The 18,126-nt window shown below is 39.8% G+C and overlaps 1 protein-coding gene across 1 annotated transcript; it reads left to right on the top strand.

Annotated features, from left to right (window-relative positions):
• Positions 1-246: 246 nt before the first annotated feature.
• On the top strand, positions 247-17,391 carry LOC119857336 (alpha-1-antitrypsin-like). The gene is made up of 5 exons (XM_043516579.1): positions 247-492; positions 2,462-3,122; positions 9,502-9,775; positions 14,005-14,152; positions 15,747-17,391. Exons 2-5 carry the CDS (start codon positions 2,474-2,476, stop codon positions 15,930-15,932), a joined length of 1,257 nt encoding a protein of 418 aa, XP_043372514.1. The 5' UTR covers positions 247-492; positions 2,462-2,473; the 3' UTR covers positions 15,933-17,391.
• The last annotated feature ends 735 nt before the right edge of the window (positions 17,392-18,126 follow it).

Below are 18,126 nucleotides of genomic sequence, written 5' to 3'. Positions count from 1 at the left end.
CCAGGCCGGTTTGTTTACCTGCCGCATCCTCAGGTTTGGCCAATTGCGGCTCCCAGTGGCCGCAGTTTGCTGCTCCAGGCCAATGGGGGCTGCGGGAAGGGCGGCCAGCATGTCCTTTGGCCCGCGCCACTAGTGGGAGCCGCAATCGGCCGAACCTGCAGATGCGGCAGGTAAACAAACCGGTCAGGTGCGCCGGGGCTTTCCCTGCACAATCGGCAGACCGACTTTGAGAACCACTGAGTTAATCAATCTTGAGTAATATAAACAGCCACATGTGGGACAAGCATATTCTGCAAAATTAGGTGTCCGGTAAAACTAGTTTCACCACTACTTGCTCTGCCTCATCTCTGAAATTGAGTTCTGAGTCATAGCCCTTAGCTGATGTAATTAGCATTTACTAGCAAGTGCCCTGCTGTATGTTCAGCAGCATAAACAACAGAGCAAGGAGCAGTGCAGACCTGGAGAACACAAGAAGACTTTGTTGATTGCACTGTAAGTAATGTTTTTTCCCTTGGAGAATTGTAATTCATGTTCCTTGTGCTACATGCAAGTTGGTTCATGGATAATCAGTTGTGGAATTATTCCATCCACACGCAGGTTGCTTTTGTTCAATCTCAACCTTTAAAAAAAAAATCTGCGCTACAGAACCTTTTTGTATGGAATAACTCTCTTCAGATAAACTGTATCTCCAAATGTTTTAAGTAGTTAAATAATCCAAGAGAGTCATGGTACCAAATGTCACGTGTGGCATAAAGAGATTGTGTAGTGAATACACTAAAGTGTTATGCCGTAAGCCCAAGGCAGAGGGAGAGAGAAAAGGGAGGCTGATAGGAAAAGGGATGATTTAACGAGATGATTTAATGAGACTTCGAGAGAGAGAGAGAGAGCTGATGAGGCAGAGGGTTACACAAAGGCTTTTGGAGAATGCAGAGCTGAGTAGAGAAGGTTCTTGCACCAGCAGTAGAGGAAGTGCCTGGAGGCAGAGTCTGGAAAACATACTGAGAGAGAGAAACTGGAGCAAGCCTGAGATGCTGTAAGATCAATTAGGACAAATTTAAATGTGTTGCTGACATGACAGGGGAGTCATGGTGGGTTTGCTATAGTTGTACCTCCTAGCATTCTGAGCTGGCTGGGTTTTGGAGAACTGGGGCTTTCGATGGAATATGGTGGAGGAAAATGCCATGGGCAAGATGAGAATTGATGGAGGTAATCAAATTAAGTCAAAGAGAGGTGCCCTGTTCATTCAGGGTATTTTATTTTAAAAACATATCCCCTGGATCAAGTGACTACTGGGCACATTCTGGGTTTACATATATGCAGACCATACACTTATTTGGTCTGTTGATCAAAACCTGGACACCAAATATTAGCACAGTTTGTGCCCAGTGATGTCATTTCAGTATTTAAAGATGCTATTACCACAGGTACATTGACATTGACCGTTCCCACACCACTTTGGAAAACCCTCTCCTGTTGTTTTGGTTGTTATTGTCTTTTCCATTGGTTCTGTTTATTCAGAATTCCACTATTTGTAATTTCTCAAGATTTTTCCAGTTCAGTCTCATCACCCCCACTATCAGCATCACACTTTCCTCCCTTTTTTATGATCTCTAGGATCTCCTCAGTTCTCCATGATTTTTCCAAAATAATTGTCATTGGTTTGGTACATTCATTAACAATTCCCCTAACACTTTGGAATGCACATCACCTGGACTTGTTGATATGTATATATACACATCTTCTGTGTATTCCCTTACCTATTTGTGATTTACCAATTGCTACAGTATATAGGGTTTTAATAGGTATTAACTGCCCAGAGCAATTTTTTTCTCCTATTACAGATTTTTAAAAAAACTTGTTCACCCGTTATGGAACCATCATAATTTTTCACCCATTCCTCATCCATTAATGGAGCTATTTTCTGGCTTGTGTATGTATTTCTCCTACACATACTTGAGATTGAACACAGTTGTTCTTTGTTCCCCTTTTGCTAACATTAATACGGCTTTCTTTCTGCCTTATCTTTGCCTGCAAAACTTAACTGAATGTTCTTTGACTCCCTCCCCCTTTCTCTTGCACACCAAATTTCCTTTAAGCCTCAGTCCCTCACTGAAAAATTCAAACAAATGGGGAATGAATGAAATTCATTCATTTCAAATGAATTCTAGTCTACTGAATCTTAATTATGGTGTCTTTTAAGATACTTCAGTCTTCTTCCACATTCATGGATTTTAACATTCCTTCTTTCACAATTCATTCAATAACATCCCAAAATTTGTTTCCTTGAAATATAATATTGCTAGTACTCGTACTTCACTGTATTGAATTCAAGTAGCCTGTGGTCACTGCTTCCATGCCTCCTCCATAGTATGTTCAGGTTCTTAAACAATTCCTTCCTGTTGGTGAGCATATGTTGAAAATTATTAAGATTTGTAGACCAAATATGTTTTCTTTCTTACAGAATCTTAGAAAAATGAAGTCAATCTTTTACCTGTGTTTTTTGTTTGCCGGGATTCATGCTGATAAACTTTGCCAACAGAATTCTAGCTACAACAATCCTGAAAATTACCACTGTGAAAACAGAAACCAAGTAGATCCAGCAAATGAAAATATGCTGGGTCATAAAGTAGGGAGAAGCATTTGTCAGTTTGCATTTTCTTTTTATAAGGAGGCTTCTCAGAGAAACAACAGGAATATGATCTTCTCTCCCATGAGCATCTCCACTGCCTTTGCAATGCTGACCCTGGGTGCTAAATCAGAGACACTGCAACAGATTCTTAGAGTGCTGGACTTTAAACCAAATGAGATTCAGCAAAGGGAGATACATGAAGGTTTCCGTCAGCTCATGCAAACACTAAACCGCCAGAATGCTAACTTCCAGCTGGATGTGGGGAATGTCCTGTTTGTGAAAGAGCAGCTGAAACTGCAACAGCAATTTTTAAATAATCTAAAAAACTTTTACAGTGGAGAAGCTTTCCCAGAAAACTTCAAGAATGTCAGATCAGTTCAGCAGAAGATCAATAATTACATAGAGAACAAAACACATGGGAAAATTGTCAACATACTCAATAATCTGGATCCAGTTACTGAAATTCTTCTTGTTAGTTATATTTATCTTAAAGGTAAGACAAAATCATAGGACATCCCACCTCAGGTCATTTGGCTATCCTTGTGCCAACTCTAGGCTTCACCACTTCCTTTGCAGTACTATTTTTGGAGGTTTCAGAGTAGCAGGCATGTTAGTCTGTATTCGCAAAAATAAAAGGAGTACTTGTGGCACCTTAGAGACTAACAAATTTATTAGAACATAAGCTTTCATGAGCTACAGCTCACTTCATTGGATGCATTTTCCACCAAATGCATCCGATGAAGTGAGCTGTAGCTCACGAAAGCTTATGCTCTAATAAATTTGTTAGTCTCTAAGGTGCCACAAGTACTCCTTTTATTTTTGGAGGAGGAATCACAACCTGCTTCACAATTGGCCTTTTTATTCACAGTGTTAATTATGAATAAAACTGGTCAACATTTTCATTGAAAATAATTTTCTGATTGGAAATTACTGTTTTTTGGACAAAATTTTGGTGATTTTTTCCCCATTTTCTGATCAAAGCCAGAGCTGATAAAAAAATTAGTAAAAAATTTAAAATGTTTTTCTGATGAAAGGGTACATAAAATATACATTCACACAGGCCCAGATTCAAGAGAGCATCCCTATTCAACAAAATTCTTAACCATATACATAGGGTGCACTGAAGTCAGTAGGACTCATTGCTTAAGTGCTTTCCTGAATTGGCACCCTAGACAAATGCTATGAAAATTTCTGCTAAGCAGGTTTAGAGTGCAGTTTGCAAAATGCTGTAAGATACCTAAACAACTTATTGAGTGGAAAATTACTTATTCTGTCCCAGCAACAGCAAACAGTACAGAGGCAGGTATATAACAGAACTTCTGCTTCTCCTCAAAGCCCATCACTTTGTAACTAAGGTTTCAGAGTAGCAGCCGTGTTAGTCTGTATTCGCAAAAAGAAAAGGAGTACTTGTGGCACCTTAGAGACTAACAAATTTATTTAAGTGAGCTGTAGCTCACGAAAGCTTATGCTCAAATAAATTTGTTAGTCTCTAAGGTGCCACAAGTACTCCTTTTCTTTTTGTAACTAAGGTAACTGATTACACCTTTTATCACATTCTGAAACCTGATCAGGGCCCCCAGTTGTGCCAGTGTTTGCACATGTGAGTCTCTTTACTCACACAAGTTGTCTTGACTTCTAAATTTTGAAATTAATTTTTTAAAAATGAAAAATGTTAATGAAGTTTTTGGAAACTGGTCAAAGTTTTTCAAATGTTGACCCACTCCTTTTCCAAAAAAACATTTTCCCTTTGTTTTTCGATTACATCAATGCATGTGTGTAAATCTTTGAAGGATTAGCTGTAGAGTGGCAAAACTAGTTTGAATCTAGTTCAGTTGATTCACTTGAAAGGCTGCCATAAAAAAATGGAATAAAGTTGTTCTATCTTGCCACAGAAGGCAGGACAAGAGGCAATGAGTTCAAAGTATCGTTTAGCAGATTTAGGTTAAATCTCAGGAAAAACTTCCTAACTGTAAGAACAGCAGGACAATGGAACAGACTGCCTGAGGAGGGTGTGGAAGCTTCTTCACTGGAGGTTTTCAAAAGGAGGCTGGATAGCCATCTGTCTTGGATGGTTTAGACACAACAAATCCTGCATCTTGGCAGGGGGTTAGATTAGATGACCCCTATGGGCCCTTTTAACCCTATGATTCTATGTTTCTTTGTCCTTCCACACCCATATCCCTCTTCCCCACTCCATCAAGGAAGGTTAGTTTTTATCTTTCTAGTTTGAAGATCTTGAGTCATCTCCCAAATAGCATTTTCAAGACAGGCTTTTAGTTAACAGGTATCAGGCTTTCCTGCCAGACTTAACAATCGGCACAAAAAATATGTGGATTCTGCCCACCCTGAAATTCAACCAGCTATGAAAGTAAAAGTTATATATATGTGAAGGGTTTAGTCATAAGTTTAGTACAATATCATACATTATAATAATAAGAGGAAAATATTCACTAAAAATAATATAGGAACTAAAACCTTCTACATCGCACATATGAAGGTACAACTGTCATACGTGTTTTAAAATGGATATTTATTTAAAATTAGAGATGCCCCTAGCCACAATGTTCAATTCCATATTTGAAATGAATTCCCAGCACCCCCAATATTTTGCGTGTGTAGATCCTGTCTTCCACTTTAAATCCCTCTCTCTTTAAAATGTTTGCTAGGAGTGGATAATTATGCCCTGAGACAAACTGCATTTTTTTTTTTGCTTTTAAAGAAATTGCGAAGAATTACACTTAAAATCCAAACTATTGCTGCTATTGCTTCCACATGGAAAATAAGAATGGGCTAAAATGTTGAATGGTTCGGAGGCTGTTTGGTTTGGAGAAGAATCTGAAATTTCAGAAGCTTTTATAACGTCTGACCTAACATTTAATGGCTGTCCCATCCTCTGTACCATGTGATTATCCCCCCACCCCCAGCAGTCCTGATGACTCTTCTCCCTTTTCCATAGTGCATTGTAACTTACATTGAGTTGTTGTCTGAGGATGGAGGCTTGGTAGTATTCTATCTCGCATTGTACTGAGGATTTCACTGGATGATTTGCTACTCTTCTTGTTTGCCTTGGGGCTTAGATAGTGAGCATGTTCTTCCCCCACCCTCGCCCTTCCCCCCCAAAAAAACCCTGTCATTTTACTTGCCCCCATAGTGCAGTGAGGAATTATTGTCCAACCCACTGGAAAAGGCAAGCTCTGGGTTTCCTTTTGTCCCTGGAGCATTGTAAAGAATTGCAGAGGCAAGACCTCTTGAAAAGAGCCCTGCTAAAAGGAAGGGAAGCACAGGCATATCTGGGTTTGGATGGAGAAGGAGGGAAGAATTAATGAGTGTCCCCAGTATGCAATCTGTCTGCCAAATTCTGACATCCTTACTCAGTTTTTAACCAAAGCTGTGTATGAAACCAGTAGGAATTTTGTCCGAGTAAGCAGCAAGTAATAACTGCCTGAGCATATCAGGATTTGGGGCTGTGACTTATGAAAAAACGTTGTGACTCATTATGGAATTTCCCTAAAACATAGCAAGGCAATACTTCTGCTGTGTTAAAGAAGAGCCCAGGGGCTCTGAGCTGACAGTACAAAAATTAGAGACTTCTTTTAACAGACAGACTTACTCTAAAATTACATACATCATGTTTATGGCTACACTGTTTATGGAGAAACTTACAGTCACAATGTAGCAATTTTCTCCCGTTTAAAAGAATAATGCTTTCCACTTTATATCTTGAAAGCCCCATCAAGCATTAATTAATAATAATGACACCCTTAAGTACTATATAACTATTATTATGCCAGTTTTATAGCTGAGGAAACAAAAGATTGAGATTAAATGATTTGTACCTGCCCTCAGAGTGACTCAGGGTTGGAGCAGGGATTAGAATTCCAGAGGACTTTGTTCTCAGTCCCGGGTTTAGTCAACTAGACCAATTTTACCCAGCAGGGTAATCTTGCTGCCCAGGTACTTTGATTAAGAAGCAAAGTGTAACTTAGAGATAGAGCGGGTCAGAAAATAGGGATTGATTTCTGCAGAAGTTTCAATAATTTTTTCAACTTTTCATTGAAATATCAAATACCAAAATATTTTGGTGTTCAGGGATTCAGCTTTTCCACAAAAGTTTCTCCAGAAAGCACATATTTTAAAAAGGTTCTAGTCAAAACCCTGATTTTTCATAAAAAATAATTTGATGGAAAATTGTCAACAACTCCGACTTACAGTATCTCTGTTCTTCACGACATTTTGTATGATGGCAGACTGCATCCAAAAGCTTGTAAATTCAGATTATTTGTCTCTGAAATAGGAAGAGCTGCTAAAGCTAGTAGTCAAGGGGGCATTTCTGGATGAACTCTGAGGAATTTGAAATCCAGATCTGAATTTTGGGGTTTAGGATTAGAGTTGTTCAGGAATTTTCCATCTGTTTTATTTTAAATGGAAAATGCACTTGCTACAAAATCAAAAATTTCTGTGGAAAAATTTTGATTATTGCCTAAATTTTTTGATTTTTCGTCCAGAAAAATCTAAATTAAATATTTCATTTTGTGTTGGGTTAACCTGAATCAAACCTGTCAAACCAAATCAAAACATTTCATTTCAGATCAATTGCACATTAACCTATGGTTTCAGAGTAGCAGCCGTGTTAATCTGTATCCACAAAAAGAAAAGGAGTACTTGTGGCACCTTAGAGACTAACAAATTTATTAGAGCATAAGCTTTCGTGAGCTACAGCTCACTTCATCGGATGCATGCAGTAGAAAATACATGCATCTGATAAAGTGAGCTGTAGCTCACGAAAGCTTATGCTCAAATAAATTTGTTAGTCTCTAAGGTGGCACAAGTACTCCTTTTCTTTTTATATTAACCTATGTTTGCCTGAGTTGCCACAGTGCCTCATGGGAGTTGTAGTCCTGCCAGGGAGCCTAGCCCATAGAAGAAAATAGGAGCACAAGGCACCTGAACTACAGCTCCCATAAGACATTGCATCAGTTTAAGGGACACAGATTGATTGTAGAACAAACATGAAAAGAAATATTTTGAGGTTCAACATACCAAAATAAACATTTAATACTGAATACAGTAATACTGAAACATTTAATTTTGATCAGAAATATCAAAATGAAACATTTCAACAATTCTGAATCTAAATGTTTCAAAACTTTCCATTCCACTGTTTTTGATATTTTGGCATTGTCTTGATTTGGCAAGAAAACATGTCAGAATTTCCTGCAGAACAGAGATGCCAAGTTTTAACCAGCTCCACTTGGGACTAGCTCTAGTTTGACGAGTTTAGTCACTTCAGTAATTCAGTGAAACAAGATTTATTTTGAGCTAATGTCTTTGAGGTATTTGTAAGGCTCCCATCACCATATATCTAGGCATTAACACACATTATTTTAGTATCATTAAGGGCAGTGTCTGAGGTGGGACTAGAACTCAAGGTATCTTGCCTCTAAATTCTTACAAGAAAGGGGTGTATTTTTGGCACTTATATATATGTGTGTGTATATATATATGTGTGTGTGTGTATATATGCATTATACAAAGAAAAGAAAGCTACAGATATTAAGCATTATCTAGTGGGAACATATAGCATTACAGTGGAAGCATATCAATGCATTCTAATGCTCTGTTTTCCATCATTCAGTACTTTCTGAAAGATACATCAGTCAGGAAAGTCTAAGCAAAACTGATTAATAGATCAACTGTTTTTTAGTACACAGGGTTGGGAGGACAGAGAACAATTTATTTCCGTATTATAAGAAACATCATTGCAATGTTTTGTTGTTTTTCTAGTTGTTAGTTAACAGCTCTATGGCTGCAGTGAATGAGGGTGAATAGTTGGATTTTGGCTTGTAAGTTCTTCTCACTGAGAAGAAGACACTTCTCTGAAACCACTTTGAGTGCTTCAGAAAAGATGGGTTTTGTTTTGATCAAGGTATTAGCTTTTGCAAATCTCATGTTTTCTGCTTGCCCAGTACATTTTGCAAGAGGGTTTTCACCAAGCAGCATGAAAGCTGGAGTAAAGATCTCCCTCCACCCATTGGCTGGGTAGCAGACCAACATTTAAAACATCCCCCAAAACCTAATTTGGATGGGAAAAGCCATATGTAGATTGTGCCCTGCTCCCATCTCTAAGAAACACCCTCACCTCAATCTGGTTTAGGTGTGGGACTAGGTAGAGGAGTTTTCAGCCCAACTGATCCCTTTCTTCTACTTGGCTGAAGTCCGTCCCCTTGAACAAGAGCTTTTTTATGGACTTCAGCCAAGTGGAAGAAAGGGATCAGCTGGGCTGAAAACTCCTCTACCTAATCCCACACCTAAGACAGACTAAGGTGAAGGGAGGTTGTAAGGATGTTTCTTAGAGATGGGAGCTGGGCACAGTCTACTTATGGCTTTTCCCATCCAAATTAGGTTTTGGGGGGTGTTTAAAATGTTACCCAGCCAATGTGGTGGCAGGAGATGTTTACTCCAGCTTTCATGCTGCTTGGTATCACTTGAAAATTGCTGCTAGACATGCAGGATCAACTCATATCTCACGTTAGGACACTGGGGAATGTATTAAGTCTCCTTCTTGAGAATAGTCTGGCAATTCCTTCTGGCATGAGGACAGGCATTGGGGTATATGATGGCTATCTAAGGTGAAAGTACTATCCTTTTACTACAGAATAGCTTCTGGGTTTGTTTAAACCACTCCCAACCCAACCCACCCATGTGCATATTACAGTTGAGTTATTCTAATGTATGCATTTAGGGACAGATCCTCAGTTGGTATGAATTGGTGTAGCTCTGAAGGCAAATGCAGCTACTGCAGTTAATGCCAACTAAGGATGGTTTCTTGTTCCCAGAACATCCAGTAACTCTCTCTTTCTTTGAATCATAAGCCACGTGGAATAAAACTTTCAATCCAAAGTACACTAAAGATGATGACTTCTTTGTGGATGGAAACACAGTTGTTAAAATCCCGATGATGTTCCGGTTGGGCATATACAAACACGTCTATGATGACCAGCTGTCTAGCACCGTGGTGCAAATGGATTATAAAGAAGAAAGCACTAAAGCATATTTTATTCTGCCTGATGAAGGACAAATGAGGAAGTTGGAGAATGGCTTGTCATGTGAAAGTCTGTCTAAATGGAGAAAATTACTTTCAGAAAGGTAAAATTTTTCAGCTCTCTACTCTGGTGGCAGGCAGTCCCTTTAGATCAAGGGCGCTGGACAAATTCTTGGAGAAGGATGACTGTATTTTTAACTATGATCCCTGGGCTATGGTATAGAATTAGGACTAATGTGCTACCCTCAGTGATGTTAATGCACAAAGATCAAAGCTAGAATATGGCCTTTATGTAGTTAAATTTTTTAGTTATTTTCAAGGGCTTGTCTACACATATAGCAGCTGCACCACTGCAATGTAGTGTAGCTTTCCCCATCAGTGTAGGTACTCCACCTCCCTGAGAGGTGGTAGCTATGTTGATGGGAGAAGCCCTCCTGTCGGCATAGCACTGTCTACACCAGGAGTTAGATCGGTATAACTGTGTCGCTCAGGGGAGTGGATTTTCCACACCCCTGAGTGATGTAGTTATACTGACATAAGTCTGTAGTGTAGACCAAGCTCAAGATATGTTATTTGTTCAATATCCTATTGTCACATTCTGTATCACTCAGTGTGGAAAATCTGCTTCCCTTTAGGACCACTGCCATTTCTGCATTTTGTTTCTTGCTTCCCTATATGCCTTTCTGTGTAGTCTGTTCTCCCTTTATCTCATTTTTTCCCTTTCTGCATTTCCCTCCCTGTGGCAGCTTTCATTTCCAGCCCCCCTGGATTCTCTCTCCTATGCTTTCCCCCATCCCACCTGCTAAGATGATTATCAATGAAAAAGTTAATGCTAATATTTTAAGTCTCATCATTTGTCTTCAGAATTATCACCCCAGTGAGTCTAAAGGAGTGTGTGTGGAGGGCAGGGGCGGAAGAGTTCATGCATCTCAAAGCCATTGTTTCAGGCTGCCAGCAGACCCAAGAAGATGGCATTTCATTTATTACATTCATGTCACATTATCTTTGCAACCATGAGAGCTAGAATTTTAACTCACTTTTAAAGGGGCAAATTTAGGTTCACTGAAATTTAGGTCCATTGCTGAAAACATACTTGGCTTCTTGCATGTCTACAGTGGGACAGCTAATGTGCATAAAATTAAGCATGTGCCTGTTGGTGGACTCAGGGCCTTTCATTCTGGAGAGTAAGAATGTGCCACATAAATGCACCAAGCAGGCTGAATGCTTGACAACACTGCCTTAGATTACCAAACCCCAGCTTTAAGACAAAAAACTGAATTAAATTAAATACACAGTTTACAGTTCTTTACATTGACTAGCTGGCAGAGCTTTTTGAAATGTGGCAATACTTTTTCACAAAAACTTTCATTGAAAAATGTGAACTTGTTTTTCACTGAAACTTCAAAAATGTAAAAATTTAATCTAGCTCTACCAGCAGGAGGATCCCGTGACCAGTGGTGCTGGAACAATTTTTATAGTCGGGATGCTGAGGGGAGAAACCATATATTTGGGTTGTTATTTTACTACTTCAAGCCAGGGGGTGTGGTAGCACCCCCCGCACCACTAGTTTCAGCCCCAATGCTCACGATTGTTCCTAAAATCAGTACTGGGCAATGAAACAGCTTAACCAAAATAACAGTGGTGTTATCCCTGTCAAATAAATATGAATTGTGCAAAGAGGAGTTGCCTTAGTATCAGCAGACAAGGAACTAAGTAAAATGTCTTACTTCTTTCAAAACTGGAATAATCTACCTATAAAGCAGCAGTGGGGTTCTGTGGTTTGTAGTATAGAAAGACCTCATTATTAGAGACCCCAATGAGCTGGTGTTGTATGGACACGCTCACTCACTGAAATTCACTGGTGTTTGGCAATCATGCAAACCAATGACCAGTAAACACCTCCTCTCTCCCCACATAGTCTTCAGAGCAGTTGGTTGGTCCATTTTGCATCTTTGGGAGGGTGTAGTAAATCCATTCACTCCCTAAATCAAACCCACTTAAGGGCCTTCAGGGGAGCAGGCTACCTACCTGTTTTTCTGTTCAGCAGTAATACAGTTGGAACTCCTTGGGTCCTGTTCTCTTTTTCTCACCTTCACGTCAATCTGCAGCCTGATGCCCCACACCCCACTTCAGTAGTGAAGAGAGTTTCCAAGGGGAGGTAATTTGACTTTCACAAACCCAGCTGAGTTATGCCTGGTTTCAGTGAAAAACTTTTGCACAGTCCAGTTCAATGTATCTGGTCTGAATAAATATATGGAGATAACGTAGAGCTGCATGCAGCTGGGAGCAGTGTACTTTAGGCCATTTCAGTAGGTTACATTCAGGGAAGAAGGGGTGGCCCTATGGTTAAATCTCAGGACTAGAGATTCAGGAGCTCAGGATTCTATTCCTAGGTCAGTCACCAAGTTCCTGTGTGATCTTGTTCAAGTCACTTGACCTCTTTGTGCCTCAGTTTCCCCACCCACAAAATGAATTGATACCACTCACAGGTATATTGTGAGAAGTGTTCATTACTGTTGAGATTAGAGTGACCAGACATCCTGATATTAGGGGCTTTGTCTTATATTGGCCACTATTACCTCCCTGCCCCCATCCCAATTTTTCACACTTGCTATCTGGTCACCCTAGTTGAGATTGTTGGATGGAAGGTGTAGAAGCATGGAGTGTTACCTTTATGTTTAGCAACGGCCCTGTTTAACATGTGGTTAATTTGTTGTGTGTCCCAGCGTCTACTCCTCTCTTCCTGAGGCTGTGTGTGGGTGCTGCATTCTTCTTTCCCCTCACATTAGCAGTAGATGGGGAATGGCTTATTCTTTATAATGGGAGGATAGAAATGGCCCAATGACAGTTGCGTCATTAATAGGGCAGCAGTCAGCACCTTCTACGAAAAAAACAGGCAAAGGGAAGAGATCAGCAACCAGGAAAGAGTCTATTGCACCTCCACTAGCATTATTAGCCAGTAAGAATCCTAGCATCTAGTCTAAGACATGTTCTCACATGCTATCAAATGGCTAGTGTGTCTCACTGTAGATGCTAGAACAAACTACAGAAAAACTAGAGACAGTGGGACAATGAAAAAAAATGCACCAGAAGTGCTGAGCATTGACTAGTTTTACAGAAAACACTGAATAATTCATTTTCCTTTAAACTCACTAAATCTTACATAGAGCCAACAATATGATTCATGAACTAGACAGATATGCTTTGTTGTTAGCTTTTATCCTAAATAAATTAGGCACCCCACACTCTTCTGCTCTCTTTGGAATTTGTTTTGTTTGTTTCCCCCCCAAAGATTTAATTAATTGTTAAGTTAAGGCCAACATTTTCAAAAGGGACTCATTAATTTGGGTGCCTCGCTTTTTGGGTGTCCACCTTGAGACACCTTAAAAGGGATTGATTTTCAGAGGTGAATGCTCAACACTTTCTGAAAATCAGGCACAAAATCACTAGTCGCTTTTGAAAATTTTGGCTAAAGAGCCTTAAGGAGGAAAATTTCCCTAAAATTGGGAATACAGTACAACCTTAGGTATCTTAAGGGACACTGGCAACCTATCGGTAATAGAAGCTTGGAAGATGGTCCAGCAGGCTCTGAAGTTTGATTCTGTTTTTAAAGCCTGCTGGTCAGTTCTCCTGATTATGGACATTGAGATGACTTGTCCTGAGGGTTGACCCATAGTCCTTTGAAGTCAGTGAGAATCTTCCTATTGACTTCAGTGGGTGTCACTGAATCAGGTTCTTGGTGGGGCAGATAAGGAATCTCCTGGAGGATGGGGAGGGAAAACAAGCAGAGTGAAGGGATAATCCAGATGCTCTGCATTTGTTGAATTCAGGAGCACAGCCTCAGTCTCGTTGTAATTAGCAATATTACTTAGAGCTTTCCTGACACTGTCTCTCTCTCTGCATTAGGTCCTTATAGGTCCCATTACCTTAGTATCTGAGCACCTCACAGACCTCAATGTATTTATCCTCACAACACCGCTGTGAAGTAGAGCGGTACTATTATACCTGATTAATAGATGGGGAGCTAAGGCACAAGATTCAAGTGACGGAATAGAATCCAGGTCTACTATGTTCCAGGATAGCACCTTAACTATGAGCCATCCTTCCTCCCAGTCCAGGCTTCCAATATCACTTATCAGAAACCTCCTGTTCCCCACCAGAAGAAATTTGTCATGGGTCTTCAGTCAAATCTTCTCTATGGGCTAGTGGAAACAATGCAAACAAATTTCTCAATAATCACCACAGCATGTTATGTTATCAGGAATGAGCCTGCCCTGCACTGTGACATCTGATTGAAATGTTTTACCATTTTCTTGCATTTCTCTTTGGACAGCTCAATCAATTTATATCTTCCAAGATTCTCTGTTGATGGCAAATTTGATTTAAAACAAATTCTTTATAGAATGGGCATCAGAAATTTATTTGCTAATGAAGCTGACCTGTCTGGAATTACCGGGTTGCCCCGGCACAGGATCTCAGAGGTAAGTTAGGTTTCGTTCTGTTTAAATGATCCATGGTAACTGATATTTAAAAACAATGAAACAATAAAACAATAAAAACATTCTTAACAAATGTCTCCTAGGGGAAACCCACATAAAAGGGCTTTGCTCTGTATGAAAACCAGGGACTGAGGGATGGAATATTCAGCCCAAACTACCTGGGTTGCTTGTGCAGTTGTATCCCAGCAAGTTGCAGCGTGTACAACATTTTGGCCCAGCAGAGTTATACAGCGCAAGGGGCCACTTTACTGACCACACACTTGAGCAAATCTCTCTCCCCTCCCCCACTTCCTAGAGAAGACCCTGCAGCCATCTTCCCGTTGGTATGAAAGGGGGTGCAAAGTGCTGGTTTTCAGAGCTTCCATTGCTACTGCTATCTGTGCTCAGCTGCCTTTGCCCCTCCTGTTATTAAAAACAGTGGGTTAAATTCTGTAAGGTGCTATGAACAGCTGGGCAAAAAACAGGTTCTTTGGTTTACTGGCAATTCTGAAAAATCAGGGGAAAAACATCGTTTCAGGTCAAACTGACAGCAACATCTTTGACAAAGCAAGAAGTCAGAAATAATTGTTCTGGTTTGACTGAAACATTTCCCTCAACCAGATCTGAAACCTTTTGTTTCCCTTTACAGCTTTTTAATTTAAAAAAAATTAAAGGGAATTTTGAAACAAAAAAGCCATTTTGAATTGAAAAAATCGAAACATTTTGATTTTTGATTTTTTATAAAATCTTTTTAAACACACACAATTTGGCAAAATTGACATGCCTTTGCAAATTATTTCAGTGTCACCAAATCTGCATTTTTCACTGAAAAAAGTTTTGGTTCAAACATTTCTCCCAGTTTGAGAAGCACCCTTAGCTTCTGTTGGCTTCAGTGCCCGCTCCTTGCAAACCATTACCTGCAGGGTACATTCCATTAGTTAACACTGAACTTCTGTTAAAAAACAATACAGAAACCCTCAACCCCCCTAAAAATGAATGGATGTAATCTGATGAATCCAGGTCTGTAAATGTCTCTCAGTGCAGTAAGGACAAGTTTGTGCCCTTTTCTGCCCCAAACCCATTTTATCTATCCAACTTTGGATGCTCTTAACATACAAGACATATGCAAGGAAAGCAATCTGGACCCCTCAGAGCTATTTTCTGTCCACTCTTGATTGTTCTCACCTATGAACTACTACTCCACTATATAAATTTGCCAAAGACAACTGGGTGTAATTCTGCTCTCACATTAGTTTTACACTAGTGTAACCCCACTGACTTCAGTGAAGTTTACATTGGTGTAAGCGAGAGGAGAATCGGGGCCAGTGCTTGCGATAATAGTATGAAATAGTGACTATGAGAATGTCTTCTTTTAAGGATGAGGTGATTTTGATTCGTGTAGATCACAGATTTTTCTTGCTGAGTTTGCAGTTGCCCTTTTGGTTTGTGGTGTTCACTCACACCTGTTGCTCTGTTGCTCATTCTTTAGCAGTTATTTCTCTCAGCACTTTTGGTTTAAAAACAATCAAGCTTATATTCAGAAACCTGCTTACGGTCCACACCTGGAACGGTAAAATGTTTGTTGATTTCCTTGTAGGCTATCCATCAGGCCATCGTGAATGTGGATGAGAATGGCACTGAAGCTTCAGCAGCCTCTACTATGGATATAGTGCCAATGGCTGTGCCTGCTACCATTAGATTCAACAAGCCCTTCATGATAATAATATCTATCAATAATAACATACTCTTTATGGGCAAAATCACGAACCCTATGAATCAATAGTTACTAAAGTGCTGTACGCGTTAACTATGAATAATTTACCACCACTATTAAATAAAGAAACGTATTGACCTAATCAGCGTAGAGATGGCTTTAGAGGCCACCTTTTCCCTTGTAATGTTGTATATTTTGCTTCACAACTGAGACCTTTAATCGATTTTAGATCACCATCACTACAGATTATTTTTAAATCCAAACTCAAACCAAAGAAAAGAAAAGGAATTTGAGTTCAGGCAGAATCATCAGCAGAGGTGAAAAGAAAAAATCCTTTGTAATGTTGAAAACAGCAAAACATTTTCTGGAAAGTGAGGATCAGAAAAGATGTTGAGATTACTAACCTATGCCTGCTGCACCCCTCCTGTCCACATCCTCACCATGTAAATTACATTTGTTTTGCATGCTCACTGACTGCCAAATCAGACCAAGTTACACTCCTTTACCACTTACATCCGTTTTCTCACCAACCTGAGGCTCAGTCTAGCAGATACCTATTAACAAATGTAGTGCTTACTACCCTGAGTGGCCCCATTGCTGTCAATGAGTCTGATAAATCATTGCCCTGTGGACCCTTTGTGCCAGGTGGGTGAAAAGGGATCACAGAGAAAGTGTAAGGTCTCCCTGGTGAAGAGCATTGACACCTCTGTATTGACCATTCTAGGGCAGGACAGAGGCATAGCAGAATTGGGCCAGAGGAAGGAAATGGAACATCAGGAATGGGAGGAGGCATGACCGGAGTAAAACTGTGCCCCAGCAATTCTGCATCCTTGAAGTGGCCCCTGGGTGACACTGGTTCAGTTTAGGTCAGCCTTGTGCCAGGGCCTTAGTCAAGTTCTGGAAGCTCCCAAATAAGGGGAATGGCTTTTGTTTCCCCAATGTCCATGTGTCAGTATTTTTGACAATATAGGATGAATCTAACCCAGTGGAACCACTCATGATAGTAACCATCACTCCAATAGTAAATGTTTGCTGGATCCATCACTTGCAGCCTATCTGTAACTTACACCGCGTTTTACATAACTACATGTTTTGGCTGTAGTGTCTTGAAGTGGGCCCTGTCTGTTCCCAGATTGTATCTTCACAGAATATCTGCACTCAGCTCAACACCTGCTTTATATTTTAAAATAGTCACATATAGTTGTATAGGATTTCTCTTTAGTGTTAGGATACAACGGGTTCCAAGATCACTTATATTACAGATGCTTATTTATATATTTTTCTTACCTAAATTTTACCTTCATACCATTTTACTCTTGTTTCAGAAGATCTATCAATATTTTTTCTCCTATATTCATGCTGATGGTATATTTTCTGACCTCTAGTGGCAGAAGAGGTAAATTACTGAGTGATTCTGTTAATGGGTATTCTATGTTATGATTTCCAGTCTTTATGTTTGACCTTGAAATATACAAACAAGTTATTATGTTAGAGAAATGAAAATTAATAAACATGTAATTTAAAAGTCTTTAATTGTACTACGTGATTTCTATAGAACAGGAATTAAGCAATTAGGACATATGTTGCAAATAGTCTAGCTAATCACAGCATCAACCAGCATTGTATCTATTTGCTAATTAAGATCTCCATAGGGATGTCTCTAGTGGACTTCACAGAGGCCTCTGCTCTTGCCATGTATGCATATATTGTTACCCTTTTTGGCCCAAGTGGCTAGCCATTATTTAGAGTCTTGCAGGTTGCATTAGGAGAAGTTATTGATGATAGGTATTTCTTTGATGCAATCCTTGTTATTTATAAAGAATGTACATAAAGTTCTGTTTCTTCAAACATAGTAGGAAGCAAACAACAGGAGGCAGTTTCTTTGCTCACAGTTCTAAGCCTCTGTTCAGCTAGCACTCTGCCCAAAAAGTTCTCTCTTGGCTTTCTCTCAGGACCATGTTGCCAATGCTTTTCTTAATGTCTCGTTGTTTTTCCTGCTGCCTTATCTGTCAGCTTTCTACTTCCTTCCCACCACACAAAGACAGGTACAACCCCTGCATTTGCAATTAGTCCCTAGTTCGGTTATGGTGGGAAAGCTGGCAGAGTGCCCTAAAGGTGGTCAGATTCTGAGTCTGTCTGATCTCCTTTGGAAGCTGTTCCACTGCTGAACTTCCTTTTTTGTATCTGAACCCTCTCCGGAATTCTTGGGAAATTAGATAAGAGCAAAGATGAGTTTTATTCCCTGGCTCCTTCACAGAGCTCA

The sequence above is a fragment of the Dermochelys coriacea genome, chromosome 6 (assembly GCF_009764565.3).
Source record: "Dermochelys coriacea isolate rDerCor1 chromosome 6, rDerCor1.pri.v4, whole genome shotgun sequence".
NCBI lineage: Eukaryota > Metazoa > Chordata > Testudines > Dermochelyidae > Dermochelys > Dermochelys coriacea.
Note: the sequence above shows the minus strand (reverse complement) of the source record. Positions and strands in the feature narration are given on the sequence as shown.